We start from the raw sequence: 26434 nt of genomic DNA, 5'->3' as shown, positions 1-26434 counted from the left end.
GGTTATGTAAAGGCTGCATTTCCACTTATTGTCAAACAGGGGCAGTGTTCACCCTACTGCTTCTAAACACACACACACACACACACACACACACACACACATTTTTAACAGCAAGTGTTTGTGTTTGAGTGTGTATGTGTTGTGGAGACAGCCAATGAGCCAATTTCATGAGTCTGCAGAACCACAAAGCAAAAAAGCCTTCAGGTCCTCGTCTCTCCTTCCAGAAACTCTGAGAAGGAAAGAAGGAAAACATTCAGTTACCTCCATGCAGCTGGAAAAGAAAATATATTTTGCAGTAGCTGACTCTGTAGAAAGACCTGGACTAATACAATCTATGCAGTCCGACCACGAGAGCCTAATAATTCTTCAAATATTTTGGGAAAGGGAAATGTTTCTGACAAAGTATTCAACCTTTGACCTTCGATTTGATCATACATACAGACGTTTGCAGTCAAAACACTTGATTCCAAACATTCAGGAGTCACTGACCTCCGCTCCTGGGCAGGAAGCGCAGGTTGATGGGCTTCTCGGGGACCATCAGGACTCGGGTTTTAGGGTGCACAACCGTGGCGCCTTTCTCGGGCTTGAGCTTGTAGTGCTGCATCAGCTGCAGACAGATATGTGCAACATTGGTGGATAGAAAACTCACAAGACTTAAGTGACATTTTGCTGAAAACACTTTGTGCACAGCAGTTATTATGCTTTAAGACAACAAATCGTCACAGACCCTCAACAGGGCAAAATGCATCTCCATCTCTGCCACCCTCTTCCCCAAGCACGCTCGCACCCCGACACCAAACGGGATATAGCTGTACGGTTGGTGCTTGTAGAAGCCGCGTGCCGGCCAGCCGGGCATCTGAGAGCGGAGCCAGCGCTCCGGGACGAATTGCTCGGGATTCGGAAACACTGCCTCATCGTGACAGACGGCAAAATGACACAGATGGAACTGAGTCTTTAAAGAGAGAATAACGATAGTATTAAAGACAAGATGAGTCAAATAAGCACTTAAGAGGCGTCACAGCATCGCGTCCTTTGGGTTCTGCCTCCCTACCTTCTTTGGGAACCAGTAGTCGCCCACAATCACCTCATTCTCAGTAACATAGCGTCCATTTCCAGGTACGACGGGATAAAGGCTAAAAGCACAGAACAGGTTTTTCACGTTCACAGATCAGGATGCTCAGCTGATGTAAGTAAAACAGTGATACCACGATGTAAAGTAAAAGTCCTGCCTTCAAACTCTTATCGGGTTTTGAAGTATAACTCTTTTCAGAGTATTTAGAATGATATTATCACCAATGCATTTTAACTATATAACTAATCTATATAACACTGCATCTCACACTGGTGAAAAGTATATGGACGCCTGCTTTTCATCCTGTGGTCAATGCCTTCTTGGTACCAGTGAATGAAACTCTAATACTTCAAGATACAGTGACGTTTTAGACAAAAGTGCACTTTGTATTAATGGTTTGGGGAAAGCTGCAGGCGTCCACTTACTTTTGGCCATGCAGTGTACAGACAGTTTCTACCCGAGACGGACCCACAGAGCCGACAGCTCACCGTAACGTCTCCTTTATGACGGCCCTCAGGTAGGGCATGCTTTTCAGGTCGTCCGTGGTCGGCTCCCGTTTGTTGGGACACACGGAGTTCACCTCCCCGTACAGCAGCTCCTGGGCCCTCTCGTCCCGCGCTAAGTGGTACAACGTCCAAGTCAAGGTGTTGGACGTCTGAGGTCAGGTGGGAGGAAATGAGAGGGGAGGAAGGGGAAGGAAAAAGGAGTCACACTGTGCACAAAGAATCAAAATATACACAGTTTAAGACCCATTCACAGAATGACCCTTATCTATGCTTCCAGACAGATTTTTTTGCATGTGTCCAAAAATACACCCCAAATAATATGCTGTCTAAAGAACAATTGATTTGTGAGTGGGCTGTGGGTGCACACAACTCTCCCACAATAAAATGCACAAAGGAAATACACAAATTGTGAGAGGTGGTGGCACAGCTCCAGGAAAACCTTTAGAAAAGAAAAAAAGAAAAATACATTCAGGAATAATTGGGGAAAATACCTGCTATTGCTTTGTGAAGGTTAAAAAATACACAGTTCATATGTAGCTTAGGTATGAATTTCAAAGGATAAAACATAAAAAATAAAAAAAAAGATAAAATGATAATGTTTACTTGATTATATTAAGATTTTACAAATGACAACTGTTTGTTTTTAGTTTTTCAAACTAAACGACTGAGGTCAGACGGGTTTCATAGGTTATACAAACTGGCAGAACAAAACCTACAAGTCTCAACCTCCCCTTGGAATGTAGCCAGACCGGCTTTGCAACCCCAATGTTGTACGTGTTGGTTTTTGTTGTCGATGGCAACAGGCCACTGTTCCACAGAGAGCAGCGAATTTAGAGGAATTTTACTTTTTCAGACTGTTCCCTGGACTGGACAGACATCTCATATTTCTTAAAGCCAGCAGCTACATAACAGACAGTCTGAGAGATTCTGATTTGGTTTGAATACTGGTATAGAAATGCTTGTACTGTGCCGGAATCGGGTAGGTAACATTATCAACTTCTACTCTGATCTCTATTCTTATTTACCCTGAATTACAAATTAGGTGTAATAAATCCTACCAAAGTTCCTTTATGTGATACTCAATCACTGTTAGTCTCTCTGGGTGTGTTATCTTTGGAGAGGTGGGTGAAGTGTTTGAGTCCACAACAACACTTTCGTAATTTGCTCTGCCTGGAGCCAAGTTCACGTTCGCACTAAAGCTCTGGCCCAAGGGTGTGCGAGACTGCTAAGTATCGCTGATGGCGTCACGTGCCCCTTGGACGAGAGCATAGAGGCGCAAGCTTGTGCAGTGTGTGGAGGCATTTAATGTTTTTCTTCTGGGGTTTTTTTTACGTTTGAAGAAGTGGTCACCATTTACTTCAATTGTGTTGGATTTGCCTGCAACACTGTTCACCCCTGAGACTCCAAAAGTGTTTTTTGGACTCAAACACTTCACCCACCCCCTCCCTCTGCACAGTGGTGAGTAGATAATGAGGGGATTTTCCCTTTTAGGTCAACTATCCCTTTTAAAGGTCACATTGAAACTAATAGTCCGAGAATTGCAACTGTGCCATCTGAGTGTACAGGCAGCCCCCCCCCCCCCCCCCCCCTCACCGTGTCAACTCCTCCAAGCAGCAGCTCTGTGATAGTGATGTAGATCTGGGATCTGCTCATCTTTTCACTGGACAGCAGATAACTCAGGTACAGACCGTCTGCCTGCTCACCGCTGCGCACCTGAGCCTCGATTTCAGCCATCCTCTTGTCGATTAGTTTCTGGCCTTCCATACAAACACACGAGCCAGAAGATATGTATGCAGATATTCATGCTTGAAACAAAATCCAAACTACATGCATTCTTTTACCGCCCACCTACGCTACAGAGGACGTCCCAAGCTTGAACAAAGCGTTTCCAGATGGGGAGAATGCTGCGGCTCCAGCGTGGGGTAAAAAGCACTGCATCAGACAACTTGAACATGGTGTTGACAGCGGCGATGAATCTCAGTGTGTCTTTGGGAATATCCTCCTGCAGGCAGCCCAGCCTGGTTTCAAACAGGATTGAAGAGACAGCTGTGTGGGGTAAAATTGAGGTAAAGGTTCACGAGAATCAAAAACGTCCATCTCTGCCATCAACTAACCAGTGTTACTACAGAACCTCTTACCTTCAAAGCCAAACTTGTATAGCTCAGCCGCCATGTCCGGAACCGTGGCCTGGTCCTGACTGCGACAGCGCAGCACCTCAATGCGTTGCACCATATCTCCGACCACCTGTTGGATGGTGGAGGCATACGCCGACACTTCCCCCAGCTTCAGCATTTTGGGGTTCAAATGCTTGCGGATCTGGTACCAATCTGGTCCTGGGCTAAAAAGTGAAAGAGCTGCAGATTACTAATTTAAGGTGAACCACGAAGGAGCCCTGAGGAACTCCTTCACAAATTCTTACCCTTACGATCGTTAAGTTAGTACGACTCCAAACATCGCCTGTCTCCACTCACCTCACATGCAGACCATAGTCGTGTCCTCTCAGGTCCATGTAATCCTTCCAGTGAGACATCTCAACTCGGACCGGGTAGCGACCCTCTTGCCGGATCACTTGAGCTATGAATTCCGAACTCGCCACATTGACCATTTCAAACGAACCATACTTGGAGCGCCAAATGGGCCCGTGCAGATTCTTCTGTAAAACCTTGAAAACAACACAGTGTGTCAAGTTAAACGCCTGAGTCAGACTTCTGAAGTTCAACTTTTAATTTACACGTGTTTTTGAGGTTGCCTACTAGCAGGAGATGCAGTGCTTGAAAACAATGTTATCAAAAAATATATATAATCCAATTAATAATTTGTAATATAATATGTAATATTTTACTGTTTAACAGTAGAGTCAAATTAGCATAATCTAACCCAGCCACAGAATTGACATACTGTGTAAAAGAATGCAATAATCTCATATTTTGAAATAGTGAGTAGTTTCACTCAAAGGTAAGATAAGATAATAAAAGGGAATATTACCGTGTTACAGCAGTAAAGGGGTAAAACAGTAAGACAAGAATATAATAATTATAACAAATATATTGGCTTTCAATTCTGCTGCTAAAACAAACACTTACAATACTACTACTTGCACTACACTACTATAATTGCATTTATAGGTTGTTTTGCCTATTGTTGTGTATTTTTGGGCTTTGTAAAGTTCTTCTCAAAAACACGTTTGAATATTAATTGTAAGGAATTAAATCAAAAACAAAAACTAAATCCTCTGCAGCCTGTAGCGAACTTATTCGTACCTGCATTAGGTGCATCTTTTCCGAATATCCTTTGAATAACATCCAGTACAGGTTGGTGGAGACGCTGGGCCCCGGCAGGTCATCGATGGTCTTCAGCCTCCCTGTGTCCGTCGTCTTCTGGACGTCCACGTTCCTCCTGACGGAAGAGGCTCCGGGCCGGAGCTCCGCGCCTCTGCGAGCCGCATGGAGAGTCCGGAGACACTCCATGCGGCTCTGGAGAGCTCTGGAGAGCCGCACGGACCCGACCGCAGCCGCCGGGACGTTCATGCTTACAACCGAGTGTCTAGATCTGATCTGGGAAGCTCGTCTTCACATGTTTGTTCAGACACTTTGCGATAGGGAGAACTTCCCTCTGTAGGGGGCGCCAGAGAGACGGTCCTGAATGAATGAGGGGGGCCTGTGGAGCTGAGGCCTCAACATGTGACAGTTATTCTTTTAAATCAGCCAATTTCCAAAGGGGAGAGACATTAGATCTAATTCAATTAGTTTGGATTTATTTTATAGTGTAACAGCTTTATGTTACAATTAGAAAAATCTTACACATTGCATTGTAAAAATAGCTTAAAGGTTCGGTGTGTAGGATTTAGGTGAAAGGGATCTATTAGTAGAAATTGAATATAAAATAATCCTGGTAATGTTTTCACTTGTGTGATCACCTAAATCGTACAAATTGTTGTTTTCGCTACCCTAGAATGGGCCCTTTGTATTTAAATACTTTATATACTCTCTATGGAGGCCGCCACATTTTTATACGTGGGTTTTCTCCTAGTTCTGATCTTATCGTCTATTTAAATCATTTAGTTCTTATTTGATCTTGTTCTTACACTTGCAGCTTGTAACTGTGTTTTGAAAGGTGCTATATAAATAAAGATATTATTATTACTAACATTATATTCAGGATATCAGACCTTGTCTTTGAGAATTCTGAAAACACACTTCAAACAGAGGCCCAGGCAGGCTGGGCTTTCACGGAGTAAAAATGCAACCAGCCAGATGTGAAATAAATATTTTTTTTTATTGTTTTCATCATCATAATTGTTATAATTATGAACACAGAGCTGTGGCAATACTCCAGAATTTTGCCAAAATACAGCAACCATTTAACGGCACCGCTGCGTCTCTCAGGACCCAACCATGCATAAAATCTCCCATTTAAAAAAAAGGTAAAATAAAAAATATATATTAAAAAATTATGCGTACCACTGATATACAGATCTGATATAAACAGGCGTATTGGTCACAAACCAATTAGAATTATAAACATGGCTTCTTTTACAATACACAGAGACCAAACATGTGGGATATAAGTGTACTTTTCTTAAAAAAAAAAGAAAAAGAAAAGGGTACATTTTATTTTACACCTTTGTACATTATTTTTTATTTCATTTTCAATATTATTTCAATGATCTCACCCCCCTACAGTTAGAATGCTCGAGGCATTTCGGGCGCAGTGTCCAATGAGCACAAATTGCAGTAAATGCACGTTAACAAACTCACGCTCGCACACACAAATCGCACACACACAAATCGCACTCATACATACACACACACACACACAGAGGAGTGGCAGCAGTGGCTTTAGACACTAAAGAGAGAACTACAGGTTTATCTTGGTGTTTGCAGGTGACAAATACTGATACCAAAGAGTTAATTCACTGTGGTGAACGAGGCCATCTGACGGTAAGAGGAGACATTACATTCATGTACAAGTCATCGCAAACGGAACCATTGACACGCAGACACACACGCTCACACTCGCACTCGTGTAAAAATTAAAAAAATAGTCTTTAAAATGTGCAAAAGAAAAAAAGGTCGCTGAACCGAGCTGCACGAGCAACAGCCGATGAGGAATCGTGTAAAAGCATCAGTGAATAATCGATAAGTGCATAATGGTAGTGCGTCTCCAGGTTTACCAGTGCTGGCGGCAATTAAAAATCTCCCCCTGTACCTGACAGTTTTAACTGTACGTTGCCTCAAACTCGGGCGGATTCGCAAATCTTGGAAACATGAGTTTTTCTTTTTTCTGGGGCTTTATTTTGGTACCGTTTTTGAAAATGCATATGAGTGAAAGAGGCGTCTGTTTCAGTTTCTTGGGCATGAAAAAAAAAATCAATCGGCTGGTCATAGACGCACAACTGTAGCAGAAAATGTACCACAGACCAACAAAAAGAGTATAAGCGTCTTCAGGGGAAAATCATTGAGTGTTTGCCTTCAAGACTTGATGAGCAAACACAAGCAAAAGCACCTGGTTCCTATCTGCCTTTAAAAAGGTGTTATCAGTAAAAATATGGCTCCTTAGTTATTACTAGTGGACACTGCAGGAAAACACAACATCTGCAAATGCACAGGGCCACGCTGACTCTTGTGGAAATGGACAGGAATGTCAGAATGCTTCGTGTTCTTAGGTCTCCAAAGATTTTGGAGAAATAAGCAGGTTGCAGAGTGCAAGCTGGGAGGTTAAGGAAGCTTGTCATGTTACCAGCTTCAATTTTTTTACAGGAATAAAGGAAGTCAATGATAAATCCTCTTAAACTGAGTCTTTCGGTTGCAGACAGAGCTGCCTGCAAGTTACTGGTTGTAGAAAACGGATTTAATCCCGGGGACACCGTGTGGACAGTGACTTTACAGTTTACTGGTGCATAGTTGTGTCCTTCACAACTCAGCCCGAGAGGAAACTGAGCAGGACGCACGTTGAACGGAGTGTTTGCGGTTTGGCTACAGTGAAGAGTCAACTTTGACACGTTTGATTCGGCGACAACATAAGAGCGCGTCGCTGACTGTTTTCGCACAGGAAACGCTGCGAGTGGGAATCTCTTCTATGGGAGTGCATGTTTAAGGCCCAAAAATGTAAAATACAAAACACAACACAATGACGATGCTCTGATATGGCACAGGGATGCCTTGGCTGCAGAGTGTTAAAAGGTACCGATTGCAGCAGTGGAGCGTGAAGAGACATTTTAACTGTGAATGTACCGGTTGGTGAAATGTCAAGCAGCTTGTAAGACAGCGAGAAATGTCCGCGCTTCACGTCGTACACTTAATTTCTCTTGAGAGATAAAAACCGGCAACAGCGAGACAGCGTCATGCAGCCAGACCCTCTGGCTAATCAACTGCGAGCTTCTTGCCTTGTAAAACTACATCAACACTCTTCAAATGCTCCTCGTGTTGCAGTACTAAGCAAGTGGTCTGTCGGAGCACGACCACAGATATCCCACAATAAGTACCGCTTGACTCGTGTCCATTTCAAAACTACATTTTCTCCCCCAAAAGGTCACACTTTTGGGGTTAGTTGCTTCCTTTTTTCGCAGATATGCTAGAGATGAAACTGGAAATCATTTTCAATTAATCCGACTGTTACCTTCTCGAATGATTGACTACTTGATAAGCCTAACACACTTTCCTAGAGCCCAGATTTACTTAAATAAATGTCTAGGTTGTCCAAAATTCTAATTCTGCCCTGAGTTCAACCAATGAATTCTTTGAGAAGCAGAGGAGAAAACATTTGAGGAGAATAATCTGGATACTGTTCCTGTCTTTTAACAACTGAAGCAGAAGTACCGATCCTTGTCTGAGCACAAGTTGGTTTGGGAATTTGGTTAGTTGGCAAAATAAATCCCCACTTATTACCAGGAATCTGTGACAGAAAAGGCAAAAACGGATATTACGGCTGAACTGAGATCAGCTAGATTTGTGCTAACCGTGCGAAGGCAGTTTATCCAAGGGGGCAAAAAAAACAAAAAACACAGAACTATAGCGCCTAAAAACAAATGAGATTATCCAAAATCTCCAAAAGACTCATTCCTACACTGCGTTTAAAAACAGAAAAGGCACACGGCAAAGAACGAAGACGGGGGAAAGGGTCGAGGGAAGGTAGTTTGCAGACAATAAAGCAGAGACAAAACATTTCATCTGAGAGCGCGGACCAGACCGGAAAGTGAGTGGAAACCGTTAAGGGGAGTGTTCTCCGCAATCGGGGGGGTTTTGTTTCGTCTATAGCAGCGGGCCCAGGTCAACACCATCGCTCCGGGTTTTGGCAGGAGACTACATTCTGGGGTCAGGTCAGCAACATGGGGCAGCAGAGCCTCTCGAGAGTCAGGCGCCGCCTCCTGTAGGTCCACAACACTGACACTATCCCACTCCAAAAGAGAGTTACCGTAAAAACATAAAAAAGAAGACATTTTTTTTCAAATATTTGTTTTTCATCTCTTCAGGAGGAAGTGCTCAAAGCCTCCACTTTTGACAAATTAAGGTGCAACTTGCAGAGAAAAATAAAATAAAAATTCATGTCCTCAATGGCAGTCTCATACAAACAGAGACAGGAGGATCAGGTAGGTACCACCCTCCGCCTGCGCACCCCACCTTCTTCCAGCCGGTTCTTCCTGGTCCAATGTGGTTTCAGCTTGGAGATGGAGGGAATGGGGTCAGAGGTAGGGACACCCCATCAGGTAAGGCCGTATCTGGCAGTTCGGCAGGTGGGCGGGGGATTAAAGGTTCAGGGGTTGGGTTAATGTACAAAGATGTGCCTCAATAGCTCATCAGCAGACGGGCGCTGCTTGGTCTCTACAAAGATCCGTTTGAGAAACTCCCGGCAGTGGTCCGACACGTGGGCGGGGAGAACTGGGTTTGTCGGCTGGGTGGCAATCTTAAAGATGGCGGCCATGGCCTCAAACTCTGCCCACGGGGGTCGTTGGGTCAGCATCTCCACGACGGTGCAGCCAACACTCCTGAGGGCAAAATAAGTGTTCAAATCAAGACGCAGTTCGAGATTTTCTTTTCTTAATGGGGTGAAAGGTATCTTATTTTGAGTATAACAACATATTACAGCTGGGAAAAAGTGGATTTCTTATGCAAATGTTATATTTGGCAAGGCAGTTCTGAATTTGGGTTCTGAAATCGTTTCACACAGCAAAACGCTACTATATTCATCATGGCTATTGCAAATTGTTGAGAACGGTTTTGAATAAACCTGGAAATGCATTTAAGCATCAATGTGTGTGTGGTCTCACCAGATGTCGGCCTTCCTGCCGTAGCCCTCTCCACTGATCACTTCCGGGCTCATCCAGTAGGGGGTGCCTGTCACTGACTTGATGCCTGTTCCTGACAGACAGATAGTCTGTAGCCGCCGGCTGGCACCGAAGTCTCCCAGCTTCACGTTACCCACAGAGTCACGAAGGATATTTGCTCCTGAACAAAGAGAAGTCAAACATATCAGCCTGCTTTTGTAGCTGTGGCCAGAACAACACCTCTGCCTTTAAAACCCCTCAAATAAAATAGTCCACCTCACCTTTGATGTCCCTGTGGACGATCATGTTGCTGTGCAGGTAAGAAACGCCTTCCAGGATCTGCCGGGTGTAGCGGCGTGTCACATTTTCCGTCAGTGCTCCGTACGACTTCAACTGGTCCTTAATGGAGCCCTGACAACCGCAGAAATGAAAAATGTAAGCCAGTAAATATCGTGCTTTTCTTGTTTGTGCCATTTTCTTTTAGCGTTTACACAAGTGCAATGTAAATGTGTAACTGAGCACTCACGCCAGGCATGTACTCCATGAAAATGGAGAGCGTTCGCTCCATCGTGTCTCGCAGACAGCCGTAGTACTGGACAATCCGCTCATGGCACAAGTTCTTCAGAAGCTGGATTTCACACTCCAGCGCGCTCACCTCCTATAGGAGGGAGGGAAAAAACACAATCATCTCTTCATGCCATGCTGTCGTTATTCCCCAACTACAATACCATATAAACGTATCGGGTGTTATATATGGATACAGTGTAAATTGAACCAATAATCAACACACGCGTTTCTGGATTCTTACCTTGCTGGTCTCCGGACTCTCCGGGTCAAACTGGACTTGTTTGACTGCCAATTCCCGTCCGGTATCCGCATCATAACAGAGGAAAACCCGTCCGAAGGCACCCTGACCAAGAAGCTTTCCCAGCCTCCAGTTGGTTGGAGCACGTGGAGCTGAGGGCAAATATCAGATATGCTTAAATCACATGAAAAAAAGAAATAGACGAGATCCCTTGTGCACCTCTTTGCTTTGGCAGATGAAAACAGCGTGGGGACTCACAGCGGCTGGGTGGACTGATGTCCATGACGGAGAGGGTGGGAGCGGTCGTCAGATTGGGGTTGGACTCAATGTCGCTGCCCCTCCGTGGCCTTCTGGTGGGTCCCGGGACCTCTTCCAGGTCGGGTGTGAAGACGCTGCTGCCGCTGCTGGTGCTGGGCGACTGCTCGGTTGGACTAAAGCTGACAGGCGAGCGGAAGCCGTGAACCTGTGTTCGCCGAGCCCGGGGGAAGGTCTTCCTCCCTGCCAAGCAGAGGAAGGGGTTATGAATGTTCTCTAAATAATTAAGAATCAATATCTTTTAGGGTCAAAGAGAAAACTTGCCCACCATCACTGTAGTCTTGCAGGCCAAAGGGAATGCCATATCGCCGAGGATACGTTCCCCCTTTCCCCACCTTCTCAAACACTGGGATGTCGTACTCTGCAGACAAAGAAGAGGGTGGCGATGAGGAGAAGTGACATCCAACCTACAACAACAGTCGCACTATTCTTGACTGTTCTGCAAACACACCCATGCACACATGTACCTGGATAGTCCTGGTGGTTGTCTGGGTAGCTCTGCGCTCTGGGCATCCTGGACTTTGGGTAGTCGCTGCATGAAGACACAACGACACACAAAACTCGAACCTTTAATTATTTACAGTGTGAAATTACAAACATTTTAACGTGAGTGTGATTTACTTGAGTGCATTTCAGGGCTTTATTATGTGGGAAGATATAGGTCGTGAGTATCTCCAGATATTTAATATTAAAAGACTCTGATCCTTAATTATTAAAGAGGATTTATAAACAACAGTAGTCCTGGTATCTGATTCCTTAAGTGCATTGTTCTATAATTAAAACACCGAGTTCCTGACCTGTCCAGTGGGCTGTCTAAAGAAGGACAACTCCCAGAGGCCGAGTTCTCTGGACTGCTCATGGACAGTGGGTCCAACATCTGGAGACAACAAAGAACAAGACACTTGCATCAGTCAGTACATCCTCTTCAGTGCACTGTACTTAAGAATCAGTTTAGCAGACCGACTGATGACCCGTAAGTTCAAATTTCTGAGTGGAGGTACCTGGTCCATGCTCTCAGGAATGAACTCTCCCTCGCTGTTGATGCTGGTGAAGGAGCCGTTTCTCGCCACCTGCTGGAGAGCGTCGGGAATGTATCCTGGAGGAGGAGAGCTGCGATCCGTCGAATGGGAGCCTGAGGTTGTTTGGGGGAGTGGGAACCATATTAATAAATATTTGTGCTGCATACTTGCATACTGCTTGTGTGAATCACACTGGTAGCAAACAGGAAAACTAAAAACCTGCATTTTTTGTTGGATATTTAGTTTTTGAATATATTTGAGTATGTTTATTGTCTCTTCATCTCCATTTAAAAAGAATTCTGGATAGTTTCACCTATTAACGCCAGCATACTCTTCTTGTCGACCGCCCTGATTCCTGTGTTGTCCAGCTCCTCGTGTGACGGCAAGAGGTCCATGTTAGAGGAAGAGTTCTAGCGAAACAGTGACACAAAAAAGGCTTTTAACAAAACAGAACAGGACAACAAAAACAGCTTTTACGACACTGCAAGAAGAGTCAGGGGACAACTCAAATTCTTCCCATGCCGAGACATTTTCTCATAGATCTATTTAAAAATAAAGAAGAAGGGGGGAATAGTGCAAAAAAAGGTTTTAAATGACTTGCTCTATTTACTTTATTTGTACTATTCTTTGATACACAGAAAAAATAAAGCAGCTGTGACGTTGTTAAATAAATCAAATTTGAATGGCACTAGAAAAACACTTATCTCCACCAAGGCCAAACAATCCTACACACACATGTCCAGCTCTTATGAGAGAGAAATAAAAACTCTTATAATCTGCAACAACCTGCAACAACTCATAGATCTCAATAGCATAAATATTTCCTGAAATTACTTTCCTAAAAGACAGACAAAAATGCAGAAAGATGCAGTTTTCCTGAAAAATTCTGAATCTGCACAATAACTTTGACACTTTACTAAGGCTACATATAATCTAACATCAGCTAGCTATATTTTGTAGTGGTTGATCAGACTAAAAATGCCCTTGAAAATCATTAAATTCTGCCTTGTACGGTTACTCTAGCAGAATAAAACCATTCAACCAGAAAACAAACCTTTTCTTATCACCAGTACTTCTGTGCAAGAGTAAATTGTGCCCAATAATAAAACTTGGGCTATTCCTTGGATGTGAGAGCTGCTGACCTGAGAGGACATCTGCAGCACCAGGAGGATCTTCAGGCTCTTCATGTGAACGCTGCGATCCAGCAGCTCCACGGCCTTGTCCAGGTCATCCTGAGTCGTCAGTGGAATCACCAGCTGCAAAAAGAGAGAGAAACACAAATTTGGTGTACATATCTTGTACATTTTATTCAATATCAATAATTTTAAATGTGCAGCTTTGTACCTCATTATTGGTGTAGTGAAGGTCCATCATCTGACCGAAAGCCACTTTGGCTTTAGACCTCAGGTCGTCCAGCTGGACAGGGCGAGGAAACTGCAAAATCCTACGGACAAGAAAAGATCAGGAGGTCAGAGGTCGGGAGGGCACGGCTACAGATCTCCACTGCTGATTTCAGAGACTTGAGCAACATCAAAGTCTCACCTCTTCTCCCCTTTGAACTCGAACTTCACTCTGACATCGTTCTGCCACAGACAGTTCAGCAAAAGACGACGAGCGTGTCAAGAGATGAAAACAGAGCATTACACACAGCAGGGGGACAAATTAATCCTTTCACTGATATCATATCAAGTAATTATTAAAACCCATCACCGATTACAAAATAGTGGCAATCAACGCAACTAAGATCCAGTGCACATTGGTTTCTTTACTGGTCTCTTTCATTGTATTGCTTTGCTGTTGCAACATTATACCCATTTCATATTACGATTTTTGCCCGACATTGTGCTTTTGAGGCTACCTGGTTCTTGGGCGAGGAGGCTTTGGGTTTGCCCAGGTCCGACAGGAACATGGCAGGACGGCTAGAGCGGTGCAGTTCGGCCAAGTCCTGCATGATTGAGTTCAGCGCCTCCTGCTCATCTGAGTGACGGCAAGGCGACAAACATTACTGTGAATCAACTATGTTTTGCAATGCATCAGTTGAAGTGCACAATACTTTCCACAGCTCTTTTTTTCACATTTTCAAATCCTAAAATACACTTACTATACACACTGTACACATACTTTTTATCTGTGTTTCCAGACCTGCAGTTTTAACATGTCATACCACTTGCAGAGGAGCACATCACACAAAGGTTTATTGTAATATAAAGGTGTCAAAGAGACATTGTTCAGAGAGAGAGAGAAAAAAAAAAAAAACATTCCTTTGGTTGTGAGTTTGACAAAAGACAAAATCCTGGCCTCCTGCCAGACAGTAACACAATCTTGAAAACACGCACACACATACCCATCATCATGGCACAGCGATTAACCCAGGAGGCCAGGAAAGAGGATTCTCCCATCAAAGGGATTCCTTTCTCCTGAAACAGCAAAAGAACAACATAAATCTTGACGTGCAGATGAGTGGGACACAAGTTAGAGCCTGAAGCTGCTGACGGACCCATCTGTAAACAGTGAGCGGAGCCAGAAAACCTCTCGACTGCATGGGTAAGATGTGTCTGAGGGCTGAGAACCACAATAACTGAGGATATTAATGTTTGTGTAAAAGTATAAGGCATTTCTGAATTTATTTGGGAGACAATACTTCATCGTATGGTTTGAGAATTTGTTTTGCTTAGTACTGTAAAGTGTTGCTTCTATGTTTTCTATACAAATGACATTAGACAATTAGTTCCAGCTTTATGGGGCTAGTAAACAGAGAGTGTATTGCAAAAAAGCAACGGTGTATATAAATTGGTTATTATTATTGATGCAGTCATGCACGAGCAGCGTGATGATGTAGCTGGCCACTGCAGAACAGAACAAATTTAAAACCCATAAACTGTAGGGAAATATGATTTTTAAATATATATCACATTTCAGACATGGATCTGGAAATCAAAAATGTAATATGCTAAGTAAGGAGCAATCAAAACACCCAGATGGATGTGGGGGAAAAAGTCGGGCTGCGGGTCCCTATATTCATTATTCACTAATTTGCTGATTATCTTTATGAACGATTTGTTGATCATTTGGTTGATGAAACATGAAAAAGTGCCTGTCACTACAACTTTGGATGAATGTAGCGTCTTCAAATGACATCTTGGATTGTTTGCACATTAACAGGAAATGTTGTCAGGATGAAATCTAAGAATATCGGCTATTTTTGCTTGAAATATGAAAAGAGGGAATAATCTATCGTCCAAATAGTTGCACGTTGTATTTCAATTGACCAAGTGATCCCCTTGAAACTGGAGTAAAAAGTACAATAACTTCCTCTGAGGTGAAGGGGGGCAGACAGACTACCACACACATGGATAAAGACAATCCATTCTTATGTGATGATTAAATGATCCTTAGTTGCAGCCATTAGCATAACATTGTGTGGGATATCATAAGAATTAGGCATAAATATACCCCCCAGCATTTCTCCTGCACAATCACCACCACTAGCTGTCATTGTTAAATGTTGGTTGTTGCTGTGAGGTGGTGCAGATACCATTCAACACTACTGACAGTGCGGTGGGTCTGGATATTTAAGTCTGGACGGTCAAGATGGCCTCTGCTGATGAGGACCTGATTGGATATTGCTGATCGATCACTGTCTGCAGCCGACGTCAAATCGGACTATTCCACCACGCTGGTGAGAGCAGGCTGCAACATCAACATTAGCTTAGCACTTTCCCTGTCGTGCGGCTAATGGTGCATCCTCTGCAAAACACCGTTTTGGGGCCGATCGCTGCAAAGTTGACACCAACAACACTGCCACTGTTATGGCCTGCTTTGGTAGATAATTAGCTTTAAATGAACTTGCTAGCGTTAGCTGAGCAGCCCCTGGAAGCTAAGATTGACTTAACAACTGTTGTTAGCGAATTCAGTCTTGCGTGTCACGATACAATGATGTCAACAGATGATTTTGCACGTTAGGAAATGACCCAAACACAGTCAGCTGCTAAGCTAGAGCTGAGAGAGGAAGCTAAGTGGCTAGTCGAGAGTTCCGTACACAGCTAGCTGTCAGGGCCAGGGAAGTTGACAAGCTAAGCTAATGCTAATTCGGAGCTCTCCCTCTGTCTCTCTCTCTCGCTCTCTCGCAGTGCACGGCCGCGCAGAAAGCGAGAATCAAACGCGGACACATGTCAAGTGTGGGCCGACCGGTGTGCGGCCTCACCTGGGCGCGATGCGGTCCGTGCTCACTCCCTCATCCACAGGGCCGGCGACGGGAGCCCCGGGCCCTGCGGTGAGAGATGGCTGCAGGAAGCAGAAGTTTGTCAGTCCGCTCACAACTTCACTCGAGTCCTGCTGGGCCGCGGCGACGAGGCCCGGCGGCTGTCAGGCCGAACCCCGGCGGATCTCTTCCGGCAGCAGCGCGGACGAGATGGCGGCGTGTCCGAAGCAACCCTCCCGGTGTCTGCGCCGCGATGAGAGGGCAAAGTTAACGCGCAGCTTCCATTTAGTTTTACTCCACACGCTGCTTTGACGGTAGCTTCGCTCGCTGTTTCCCCCACAATCGCGTCAAGTTGGCGGATGACACACAAAAGCCCACCGGAAGATTTTGATATTTTGCTGACAAAATAAAAGCAGGAAATGTCTTGTGGTCGTTTTTCCCCACCCGATGTAGAATTGGGGGGCTTTACGTTGACAGGTATCAACCGGAAATGATCCATTTCAGTTTGGAGCGCTTGACAGCCTCTTTGGAGGAGTCCAACAAAAACACAACTTCTGATGTGAATGAAATGTATTAATTTCCTGCATCACTCGTCAAATCCTGTCAGATAAACGTGTGAGATAGATTTTTGCATGAGCTGGTCCATAACTACAACCTTTAATAATACAATGAACGCCATCTGATTTCACTAATACTGACTAAATGCTCATTTAACACGCAGACAAACTCTAAATTCAAGTATAAAGTAAAACAACATTAGCTCAATTACCTTCGCAAAGACTGGAATAAAACAGCCCTATATTTTCAATGATTGTTTAGCTATATTCAAAAAGATATAATTAATTTGAAGAAGATTTATTGTCATTCCAAAACATGATGTAAATGAGATTGAATGAAACTAAGCACGGGGCAAGCAGCAATGAAATAGAATACTAGAAGCAGCAAATGCACACTATGAAGTAAAAACAATAAAACAATAGAATCTCAAACTCGACAAGGATAATTGCCATTCTAATAAATGTGTTCATTTAAATGATTTATAATCATATTGTCATTATGGATTCATAGATCATATTTCCTACACTTTGAAATAGTGATATTTCGACCATCCAATTGGATTTGATTTTAATTACCGTCTTTACAAGGACAAAGTATGTAGTAATAAACCAACGCTGCATCAAACCACACTAACTGTGATGCCACTTACTAAGGTGTACACATTTGCCTGCATGCAAGATTAATTAACTGCTTCATTTAAAAAAAAAATAATTTGTGAGATTTAACGTTGCTGTTGCAAATACAACTTTCTTGTCAATAGAAAGTTGCGACTCTTATTCTGAAAGGAATCCTTCTTCCGGCGTCACCTCCGGTCGATGTCGCCTTCTCACAACATCGGGCTAGAGCCGCGGCTGGGAGCTAACGTGAACGCAGTTGTAACAACACACAGGGGCGAACAGAAACAGGCAAAACATGTCAGACTCGGTGAGATGAACACTTTGAACTGTATTTTACTATTCGCCGTCCTCGTGAAATGAAAGAAATTGACGTTGTCGTGATTTTTTCGCGGCGGGCTGCCTCCTGTGCGGTGGTTTTCGAACGCGCTTAGCCGTTAGCTCCGTGTAGCTTCAGGGCCCACAGGGCTCAGCTGAACAGCTAGCATGGCTTTCTCTGTTCGCGTTCAAAGTTCCGTCCTCGGGAACAACAAGCCTCGCTCGCATGTGGAAACCCGAGATGTAAACGTGCCCGAGTCTCGGCGTGTCGGCACAATCCGCTAAAAAACCAGCCCCTGTGGGTCTGCCCCGAAGCGTGCGTGTGGCGTTTTGAATGCTTCGTGCTTTATTTGTTGTTGTTTTTTTTTTGTCTTCTTTTCTTCCCAAGGAGACAAAACCATCCAGCCAAGACGGTGGGGACAAGAAGGACGGGGAGTACATCAAGTTAAAAGTGATCGGGCAGGTGGGTAACGGTGCGGGGAGGATGGATGGGACCCGTCGAGCTCAACCTAGCGATGTGTAGCATTGGACGTTAGCTGTTGGTGCAGAGTCCCTCCATCCACAAATAACACTTGAGTAAAAAAAAACATGTTATAATCCTTTTTTTAATGAGAGAATATGTTTCCCTTTGTCATACGTGTCATGTGTTGGCTGTTGTTACTGTTGTTATAAGGGTTATACAATGTAATTACAAAATATGTATGTAGTACTATGGTAATATATGGGATAGTTGCTTACTTGTGCATTAAAAACACTAGAGGTGCATGGATAAGGAATGTCAAAGCCTCTTGAAAGTAACCAACAATAATCTGTTTGTTGTTCCATCCTCAATCAACTAAGTTTTATTTGTATAGCCCATATTCATAAATCACAATTTGTCTCATAGGGCTTTAACAAGGTGCATCGCCCTTAACCCTCAACAAGAGTAAGGAAAAACTACCCCAAAAAAAACATATTACCAGTGGGGAAAAAACGTAGAAACCTCAGAGAGAGCCACATGTGAGGGATCCCTCTCCCAGGACGGACAGAAGTGCTATAGATGTCGCGTGTAACTGAGATCAACTACAAAATAACAGTATTTACAACATTGATTAGAAGAAGCAATGCTTCAGACAATCATGCCATATAATTAGATACAGATCATTTTATTATGTGTTTCTATATTTAACCTTTTTCTTGACTACTTATATTGACCTAGCAGCACATTGCTTCCTTCTTTCTCACAGTACTGATATGTATTGGTAGTAAACAAAGAAAGCTTGGGCCTCGTTGCTTCATGCCGGCACTTCCGCCACTTCTAATCATTGTTTTCTCTCACCGCCCACAGGACAGCAGTGAAATCCACTTTAAGGTGAAAATGACGACACATTTAAAAAAGCTGAAGGAGTCTTACAGCCAGAGACAGGTACGAGGGAAGAGGGAAATCAGTGCCTGTTACCGAATGATAAAAGTTAGATCTTCTGTGTCAAACGATGTCAGAAAAGCATTGGAATTATAGATCACAAACAAGTTTGTCTGTCTCTTTCAGGGCGTCCCAGCAAGCACGCTACGGTTTCTGTTTGAAGGACAGAGAATCGCAGATAACCAAACTCCAAAAGAGGTAAAACTTGTTTCTCTTGACATGAGCATCTGATTATTGTTCAGCTGAGTAAAATGGCACATATATACAGTATCGACACACAGGCAGCAGGAGTAAATCAGTGGACAATTGGTTGTTGCAATATTTGATAATAAAACCATGATATGAACAATGAAACAATAATATAATGTCTGAATGTTTAGTTGGCTGGTATTGTCACTGATAAAAGCTGTTTTTTTTTCCCAAAGCTTGGACACTGCTAAAATTCTATTACTGTTATGCTTTAATTTGGTGGGAAATTATTAATAAAGGGTTTTTGTCATTATGAAAAATTAATACGGAGAAGAAGAACTTCAAAGAAGAGTGTCGTGAGAATCTAATTCATGTGTTGTTGATTCTGTTACTAAAAATGTCTCTCCTCTGCTGTTCCGGTCAGCTGGGGATGGAGGACGAGGACGTCATCGAGGTTTATCAAGAACAGACCGGTGGACTTTGGAATGATTAAACCCCCAGCATTTCTAAATCTTTATTTTTTTTTTTCTTCTTTTCTTTTCTTTTTTCTTCTGATTTTGTATTTTATTTTGTATGTATGTACGTATTTTTTGTTCAGTTTCAAACCATCTGGATCAAAACCGACTCTATCAGGGCTTCCATGCGTGACAGGAAGGTGAATGAACTGAGGTAAGCGGACGAGGAAAAGGACATCGGGTCTCTTATTCTGAAGTGCAGGGATGCTCGTGCTGTTGACCCGAGCAATAGCATTCAGTAGCATAGTATCTTGTTTGTGGTGTGTTTTTGTTTCCTTTATCGTGTCTTGTTGGTGGTGTCGGCAGAAGCAAGTAATCCTATCAAGGACCAGACTGCGTTTAAAGGAACAGTTCAGCCAAAAGTGATCTTCATATAGTTGTAAGACGAGTAGTGTTGTTGTCATATGATACTACACAGCAAGTGCACTTGTACAGCTGGGCTTTAACTTAAAGGAAAATAAAGTGGCCGTGATCACGTTTGCTCAGAATTAAAAAAAATCAGAAGACTCGAGGTCAAGTTTAAGTTATATGTTATACTGAGGATGAACAAATGTGATGGTGTTGGTTTGTTTGAATTTTTAGGTCCCAAACATGATTTCTTGAAATTCTAAGAGTCTCTCTCTGAAAACTTGGTGATCGTGTTCCAAATATCAGACTATCAAAGCCGCTGCTGGGGGTTTGATAGCTTGAGGGAACTGGAACAAACTGAGCAAACATCGTCACAAAAGCAATTTCTGGATTAAGTATTCCTTTATGGCTAGTTGTGGTTTTAAAAAACATCATCTTGCATTTCATTTGTACAGAGGAATTCGAAGCACCCAGTTAGATGTTAGAAGATGCGGTTATTTGTACAAAAGGCAGTCCATTCCACACGTTTACATTCAGGGCATTTAGCAGATTGAGGGTTTGTCGACACACGTGCTCATAAACAGCTGGACTCCTCATCCTCAAATCCACAACGTTTGTTATTTGCTTTTACAGCCTCTGTCTATCATGTATGAAGAACTGCACCATGGAGAAATTGTAAAATTCTGATTATAATTGACATTTGAGAATTTTTTTTAAACGACAATTGTGCTTGACTTGTATATGTTGTGTTCAGTATTAGTGTGTTTGAATGACATGCCACATGTATCTCCAGTGTCGTCTTTTTATTTATATTGGAGGGTTCCATTCTGTGAAGATATATAGAAATATATATATATATAAACCTGTTCTGGATATATCTTGCTCCCTGACATTCACAGTGTTTTAAACTCTGTTCTCCAGCAGTTTGTGCAAGAAGAAAATCTTGCCAATATTCACACAAGTCATCTACGCACAGTGAACTGCGGTGTCAGCGCTTGTTTTTAAAGTTTTTCTTTCTCTTTTTGGGATGAAACTCTGAAATCTGTGTACTGTATGAAGTTCCTCAAGAGGGTTAAGATCATCAGCAGCCCCCCAAAACTTATGTCAACTGAAATTAGCGAGAAGGGTGAATGGGGAAACAAAGATAGTGGCAAGATGGAGATGCTCAACTCCTGAAGGAGGAAATAACCACAAAAATGTCTTTCTTGTTTTTTTCTCAGTCTGGTTATTTCACTCTTCACAAACACTCAAAATGTCAGGTTAAAGATGCACCTCCGGGATTCTACAAGGAAATAATTATCCTTCCCTTGCCATCATCTCCCGGAGGTGTATGTGTGTGGCACAAAGAAAACCTGTCTTTTCAAAGTAAAACATTGCCTCAATTGGGTTTTCGCAGCCTAACAGACCTTTCGTACTCTTACCTTGTGCATCAGTGAGCAGCTCAGGTGAAGCAGACCCCACCCAAACCCTTCTTGAGTAAGGGTGGACTGTGATCTGAGCCATAGCACTGATCTCCGTGAGGTGAAGGGACCGTTCATCATTAGAGGAACATTGATACAGATGGTTTGAAATTCTGGAAATGAGCTTTTTGCTTTTTTTGAATAAAATATTTAAAGAAATAACTGCAGTGTGTCGTATGTTTTATTATTATACAATATTCGGAAGTCCTGCTTTACCTCATGTTCTAAAGTGCAATTTGTGATTGGTGACTAAACAGCGACAGGGTCAAAGTCTTCTAGACACAACAAAAGCATTAAAATGTCCATTTATGGAAGATTTATATCCCTTTGTTTTGTTTTCAGAGGCCCAAAGAAAATGAAACTCACTTTACATTAAAGACAATCATTTATTTGAGTCCAAATATGGAACAAAATCAATACAGTAAAAAAAGTTTAACTTAATAATGCAAAAAGCTTCGTAATCTGAGGAGGAAGTGAAGGACATTGACACAATAAAATCATTATTTACAGCCTAAGTTGTGATGTGCATTTGATATCGCTCACCGACTTTACTGTCATTAATATTTAATGCATCACTGAAGCTTTAAAGCAGCTTAGACAACATATAACTGCAGCGAAAGATTAATATCGTAAGAGCATCCCTGATGAATCTTTCATGGCTGTAATATTAACACATCACGGCATGTTTTCCTGGCCACATTAGGCCGGTATTTCAGTTGATGTTTTCCGCATCCAACCAAAGTGCTTTTGGTTTTTGTCACAGTTTGAGGCATCAAGTTAATTTGCAAGGCACGAGGTGAATCATTCAATTCAATCCTCCTGTGGGGCGTGAAAGAAGATGAGTCACTGGAATCAAAGAGCTGCAGTGTTGCTGAAACACAAACTCAGCTTATGGCGCAAGAGACACACAACTTGTCCATTGGAGACACAATGTAAACCACCTTTTAAACTGTGAATATCTCAATATGTGCTTCCTCTGTGGTCTGATCACAAGTGTTCGTGGGACTCAAACGCTGGATTGTTTCCCCCCCCCTGACTGTCAGACACAGGTTGTGCACGTGATGACCTGTCCACGTGCACCTGTTCTGTTAGAGATGGCTGGATCCCGCGCTGAGGCCTCGCTGGTATTTTGTACATACAGAAAATAATCCCAGAGACAATCATCAGGATTGTTCCCATCATCCCGACCCCTATGCCGCACCCCACATGCTGGGAATGCGGCGCCTGGGGCATTTTGAACTCAGGGGGGAACTTGATGGTCTGATTGGTCACCACTGAGGTCAGATTCCACACCAGAGGGATGAGAGACATCACAGCAGCCAACAAGCACAGAGCTCCAGTGGCGAAGAAGGATAAGCGCAATGGCGTGTCCTTCCCCATCCCAAAGTAGATGTTCCTCAGGGCGTAAACTCCGCCGGCGTTCCCACAAAGCCCCGCCAGCAGGGACAGCACCATGAGAACCTGACCCGCCTGAATCTCCGGTGGTGTGAAGGCCTCAGTCAGGCTGATGTACTTGCAGTGCATGACCTTGAATCCGGGCGACACCATGGTGTGGCTGTTGAAGCAGGTCCTCCAGATGCCCACCCAGGCCAGACCGGAGCTGATGAACTCCCTGTCAGACACCTGCCATACCCTCCACTGGATGAGTCCGAGTGCCACGGCCGTGAGAGTCCAGCCCACGCAGCTCAGCCAGAGGGCGCCGAGCTGGGCGTGGGCCGTGTGAGCCAGGTAGACCATGGGGCCACGACAGATCCTGAGGAAGTCCTGGTCCAAGGTGTGGTGTTGTGATCACACTTTACGCCCCTTGGTCTCTCGTACTCCAGCTCGTTCAGCCTCTTCCTCTTGTTTACGCTCTTCTCCACCTCTTTTCCTGATGCTCTTTTGTCACCAGGGAAACCTGGCAAACAATCACCGGCAGCTTCCTCTGAGAAAACAGAAACACAGACACAGATGTAACTTCTCTTCAGTGTGTCGGCACAGTCAGAAGGTGGCCGTTTTCTTATGTTTCAGTAATTTATTTATTAGTAATTTTCACTTATAAAGATTAGATTATGAACAGCTGTTTTGTATTTATGTTCTTTTGTGTATTAATACATACACACTGACATGTATTTATAGGGATAAAGTAAACTAATAAAGTCACTGTGGGAAGTTTTAGACAGAAACTTATGCCCTGCTGAAGAAAGACTGTTTCAAATTGGAAGTTCTTTACTGCATGTTAGCAAATAATATAATAATAATATAATGTAGCCTAAAATTTATCAATTTTGATTAGTAACTTAGTAGAAATAAGCAAACGAACAACTTATAATTTAGTTAGTTGGTATCATAAGATGTTTACTTCATGTCACTCACCGTCACTCCCACTGTAAAACTGAACGTATGTTATCGTTTCATCATGGGACCTTCTCCCCATAAATAGATTTGTCGGATATTCACAAATTAAAAAATATATTTATAAGCATGTGATTGTGGTGGGAAAATCAAGTCTTGTGAGCCTCATCAGGGGAAAAGGCGCCGCAGTCATGTGTGAGATTTACGATGGTGTGTGTCAGTGATGTTAATCAAATACGCTTGTTTGGCTACACACTGACCATGTTTGTTCTTCATCTTCTGTTGTTCCATTATGATGAGGAGCTGTTAAGCAGCCGCACACATGTACAACACAACATCATCCGTTGTCTCGTCTCTTGTCTTTCTGTTTGTTGGTGGAGATGTTTGTTGTGCATGTAATAGGATTGAAATGTTGCATTAATTCTACAATATGTGAACTATTGAAAGCCATGATAGCATAAAAGGAGGCTTGATCAAAACCTGAATATATGGAATCAATAATGATAAATGACGCTTTTATATCATTTTTCCACAATCCATGACTACACATTCTGAGAAAACACCCAAAAACTAATACCTGCATTAATTTCTTATCAGTTTCATCACTTGAAATATAAAAAAGTAAGTCATATCATTAACTATATCATTAATCACATACAAAGTATTTTTTTGACGTACCTGAGTGTGGCTCCTGAGTCGTCTTCAAACTCAGACGCTACGAAGCAGATGCAGTATAACACTTCCTCATGTTGCTGCTAAAAAAACCTAGATACAGTTTCCCAGAACATCTGTGAACTGTGAATGATTGACAGTATAAAGGTGGGGCGCACGGTTTATTGTTACAGGAATTGAGTCTTTCACCTCGCTTTGAACTCTTTCATATCTTGTGTGAACCATGTGCTTCATCACATTTCAATCTGCAGTTTTAACAATTCCCCCGTATGTATTTACAATTTCTTGGCTCACTTAGATCCTAAAATATATATTTTTTCCCCTTATTTTCTAGAAACATTCCTTAATTTGCAGGGTTATATTCAATTTTCCTGAAATTAAGGATTATCGTTAGAAAAAAAATGACCAAAATTGATTAGTTCTAGATGGATAAAATATTGTTTGGTATTTATTACCTGTTCTATCATTTTATAAACACAGAAATACTGCTCAAAAGATTAAATACCTTTGTCCTTTGGGCTGTGTACGGTGAACAAATACTCATATAATTGAATATTTATGTTTGTAATTTAAAAAACAAATATAGAAACACTTATTTGCACTCAATTGAAGCAGAATTTGAGTTTATTCTTGCCGTTGCATTGTAAAACAGGTAAGGAAGCCTAAGTAGGCCTCTGTCTCCACCTCGGATAGATAAGTCATGGCTCAGTAAGAAGGAGGAACGCATGATAACATCGTACAGTCTCTTGAAACCTCCTGTGAGATGTTGGACAGGGAAGTCGGTGTCACATTTCTCCCCTGAGAAGAGAAAGGAAAAAACATGATACGCAAAACAAAACTCCAACTCCAACTCACAACAGGTGCAGTAAAGGTGTAAAATGTCCCAGCATGAGGCCATAAAAGTATGTCATCACTGAGTGTCAACAACAGGAAACCAAAGGGTGTGAGTGTTCCACTGGATTATGAACGACCTGCAGTTGAAGCCAATTTCACCAATTCCAAGCAATGAAAGTGTGATGAGCGCTTGATAAATATTTAAATATCATTAGAAAAAAAGCAAATAGGCAATAAAATAAAATTCTAATTAATTAATTATGGCAATCAGATGTATTTGATTGATTTTATGGGGCAAAATTTAATTTTAAAAGCTAATTGTAGAGAGAATTGTGTATAGATCGACAGTTTTGCATCTCGATTGATTCAATTCTTTCCCACACTGACACAGATTTGTTTCTAAAGTGTTTCTATACATATCATGTTGTGTAACAGTGCAAAGTGTCCCGTTCAATTACTTGAATGTTGCATAATAGCATTATCTTGCGTATTTTTTCACCTTTGCGCTTTATCTATTCTGAGACTTCTCGGGTTCCGTCGATCTGTCACAACAACAGAGCGGTAGAAAAGACAGAGGTCCCACTTTGACGTGGTTTTGCTGTACCATATTGAGGCAGAAGGTAAGGCCTCGAGTATGGAGGACGAAAAATGGTTCCTTGAGTATAAATAAATAAATGTATAAATAAATACACACATACATAAATAAAAGAATAAATAAATAAATAAAAGGTGAAATAAATGCTGAAATAAATAAATACATTTGAAAATACATTTAAGACATTTAATTATTTATGTCCTGTTTAATCAAAACCTTTTATGTGTATGTATGTATTTATTTATGTATTTATTTATACTTAAGGAACCAAAATGTGGATGATTAACATTTTTGATATAAGTGTTAAAGTTTCTGTTTCCCCAACATACATAATCTTATCCCTCATTCAAACAACAAAAACATCATGAAAGGATACACCCAAAAAGGTTTTATAATTAGATTTTGCATATTCTT

At 42.4% G+C, this 26434-nt stretch overlaps 4 protein-coding genes and 1 long non-coding RNA gene across 6 annotated transcripts; 2 read left to right on the top strand and 3 right to left on the bottom strand.

The window, feature by feature from the left end:
• Positions 1-303: 303 nt before the first annotated feature.
• si:ch211-113j14.1 (sterol 26-hydroxylase, mitochondrial) lies at positions 304-5159 on the bottom strand. Its single transcript, XM_034613315.1, has 9 exons — positions 4839-5159; positions 4050-4240; positions 3717-3916; positions 3427-3624; positions 3172-3335; positions 1561-1727; positions 1052-1133; positions 728-952; positions 304-607 (listed from the first exon to the last, which is right to left on the bottom strand). The coding sequence occupies exons 1-9, from the start codon at positions 5103-5105 to the stop codon at positions 482-484; spliced, it is 1620 nt and encodes a 539-aa protein (XP_034469206.1). The 5' UTR covers positions 5106-5159; the 3' UTR covers positions 304-481.
• Positions 5160-5840: 681 nt separating this feature from the next.
• On the top strand, positions 5841-8577 carry LOC117778116. The gene is made up of 2 exons (XR_004616727.1): positions 5841-7607; positions 7643-8577. It is a non-coding gene; the product is annotated as an uncharacterized LOC117778116 (long non-coding RNA).
• map3k2 (mitogen-activated protein kinase kinase kinase 2) lies at positions 7638-16558 on the bottom strand. Its single transcript, XM_034613304.1, has 17 exons — positions 16185-16558; positions 14325-14397; positions 13839-13957; positions 13523-13563; positions 13325-13424; positions 13123-13236; positions 12294-12390; positions 11963-12093; positions 11759-11838; positions 11429-11493; positions 11230-11322; positions 10905-11144; positions 10650-10798; positions 10368-10499; positions 10123-10252; positions 9845-10022; positions 7638-9562 (listed from the first exon to the last, which is right to left on the bottom strand). Exons 2-17 carry the CDS (start codon positions 14377-14379, stop codon positions 9343-9345), a joined length of 1944 nt encoding a protein of 647 aa, XP_034469195.1. The 5' UTR covers positions 14380-14397; positions 16185-16558; the 3' UTR covers positions 7638-9342.
• Positions 16559-17520: 962 nt separating this feature from the next.
• sumo1 (small ubiquitin like modifier 1) lies at positions 17521-21747 on the top strand. 2 transcript variants are annotated; one of them, XM_034613380.1, is made up of 5 exons: positions 17521-17663; positions 18060-18134; positions 18999-19076; positions 19200-19271; positions 19687-21747. In XM_034613380.1, the coding sequence occupies exons 1-5, from the start codon at positions 17652-17654 to the stop codon at positions 19753-19755; spliced, it is 306 nt and encodes a 101-aa protein (XP_034469271.1). In that variant the 5' UTR covers positions 17521-17651; the 3' UTR covers positions 19756-21747. The 2 variants fall into 2 exon arrangements, with proteins under 2 accessions (XP_034469271.1, XP_034469280.1); XM_034613389.1 differs by lacking the exons at positions 17521-17663; positions 18060-18134 and adding an exon at positions 18332-18892 and having other exon boundaries at positions 18929-19076; positions 19687-19906.
• Positions 21748-22313: 566 nt separating this feature from the next.
• On the bottom strand, positions 22314-25824 carry LOC117776486 (claudin-34-like). Its single transcript, XM_034610449.1, has 2 exons — positions 25813-25824; positions 22314-23449 (listed from the first exon to the last, which is right to left on the bottom strand). The coding sequence occupies exon 2, from the start codon at positions 23320-23322 to the stop codon at positions 22573-22575; it is 750 nt and encodes a 249-aa protein (XP_034466340.1). The 5' UTR covers positions 23323-23449; positions 25813-25824; the 3' UTR covers positions 22314-22572.
• Between the last annotated feature and the right edge of the window lie 610 nt (positions 25825-26434).

The sequence above is a fragment of the Hippoglossus hippoglossus genome, chromosome 2, assembly GCF_009819705.1.
Source record: "Hippoglossus hippoglossus isolate fHipHip1 chromosome 2, fHipHip1.pri, whole genome shotgun sequence".
Classification (NCBI taxonomy): Eukaryota; Metazoa; Chordata; class Actinopteri; order Pleuronectiformes; family Pleuronectidae; genus Hippoglossus; species Hippoglossus hippoglossus.
Note: the sequence above shows the minus strand (reverse complement) of the source record. Positions and strands in the feature narration are given on the sequence as shown.

Excerpts from the sequence above, each read along its gene's own strand:
- si:ch211-113j14.1 (XM_034613315.1), bottom strand. The coding sequence starts at position 5,105 with ATGAACGTCCCGGCGGCTGCGGTCGGGTCCGTGCGGCTCTCCAGAGCT. Across the intron at positions 3,917-4,049 it reads GACTATGGTCTGCATGTGAG|CCCAGGACCAGATTGGTACC; the intron begins GTGAGTGGAGAC and ends TTCACTTTTTAG. Across the intron at positions 1,134-1,560 it reads GTCATAAAGGAGACGTTACG|CCTTTATCCCGTCGTACCTG; the intron begins GTGAGCTGTCGG and ends CTGTGCTTTTAG.
- map3k2 (XM_034613304.1), bottom strand. The coding sequence starts at position 14,379 with ATGGGAGAATCCTCTTTCCTGGCCTCCTGGGTTAATCGCTGTGCCATG. Across the intron at positions 13,564-13,838 it reads CCTCCTCGCCCAAGAACCAG|AACGATGTCAGAGTGAAGTT; the intron begins GTAGCCTCAAAA and ends TGTCTGTGGCAG. Across the intron at positions 10,500-10,649 it reads AGAGTCCGGAGACCAGCAAG|GAGGTGAGCGCGCTGGAGTG; the intron begins GTAAGAATCCAG and ends TCCCTCCTATAG.
- sumo1 (XM_034613380.1), top strand. Across the intron at positions 18,135-18,998 it reads AGTTAAAAGTGATCGGGCAG|GACAGCAGTGAAATCCACTT; the intron begins GTGGGTAACGGT and ends CACCGCCCACAG. Across the intron at positions 19,272-19,686 it reads ATAACCAAACTCCAAAAGAG|CTGGGGATGGAGGACGAGGA; the intron begins GTAAAACTTGTT and ends TGTTCCGGTCAG.
- LOC117776486 (XM_034610449.1), bottom strand. The coding sequence starts at position 23,322 with ATGGTCTACCTGGCTCACACGGCCCACGCCCAGCTCGGCGCCCTCTGG.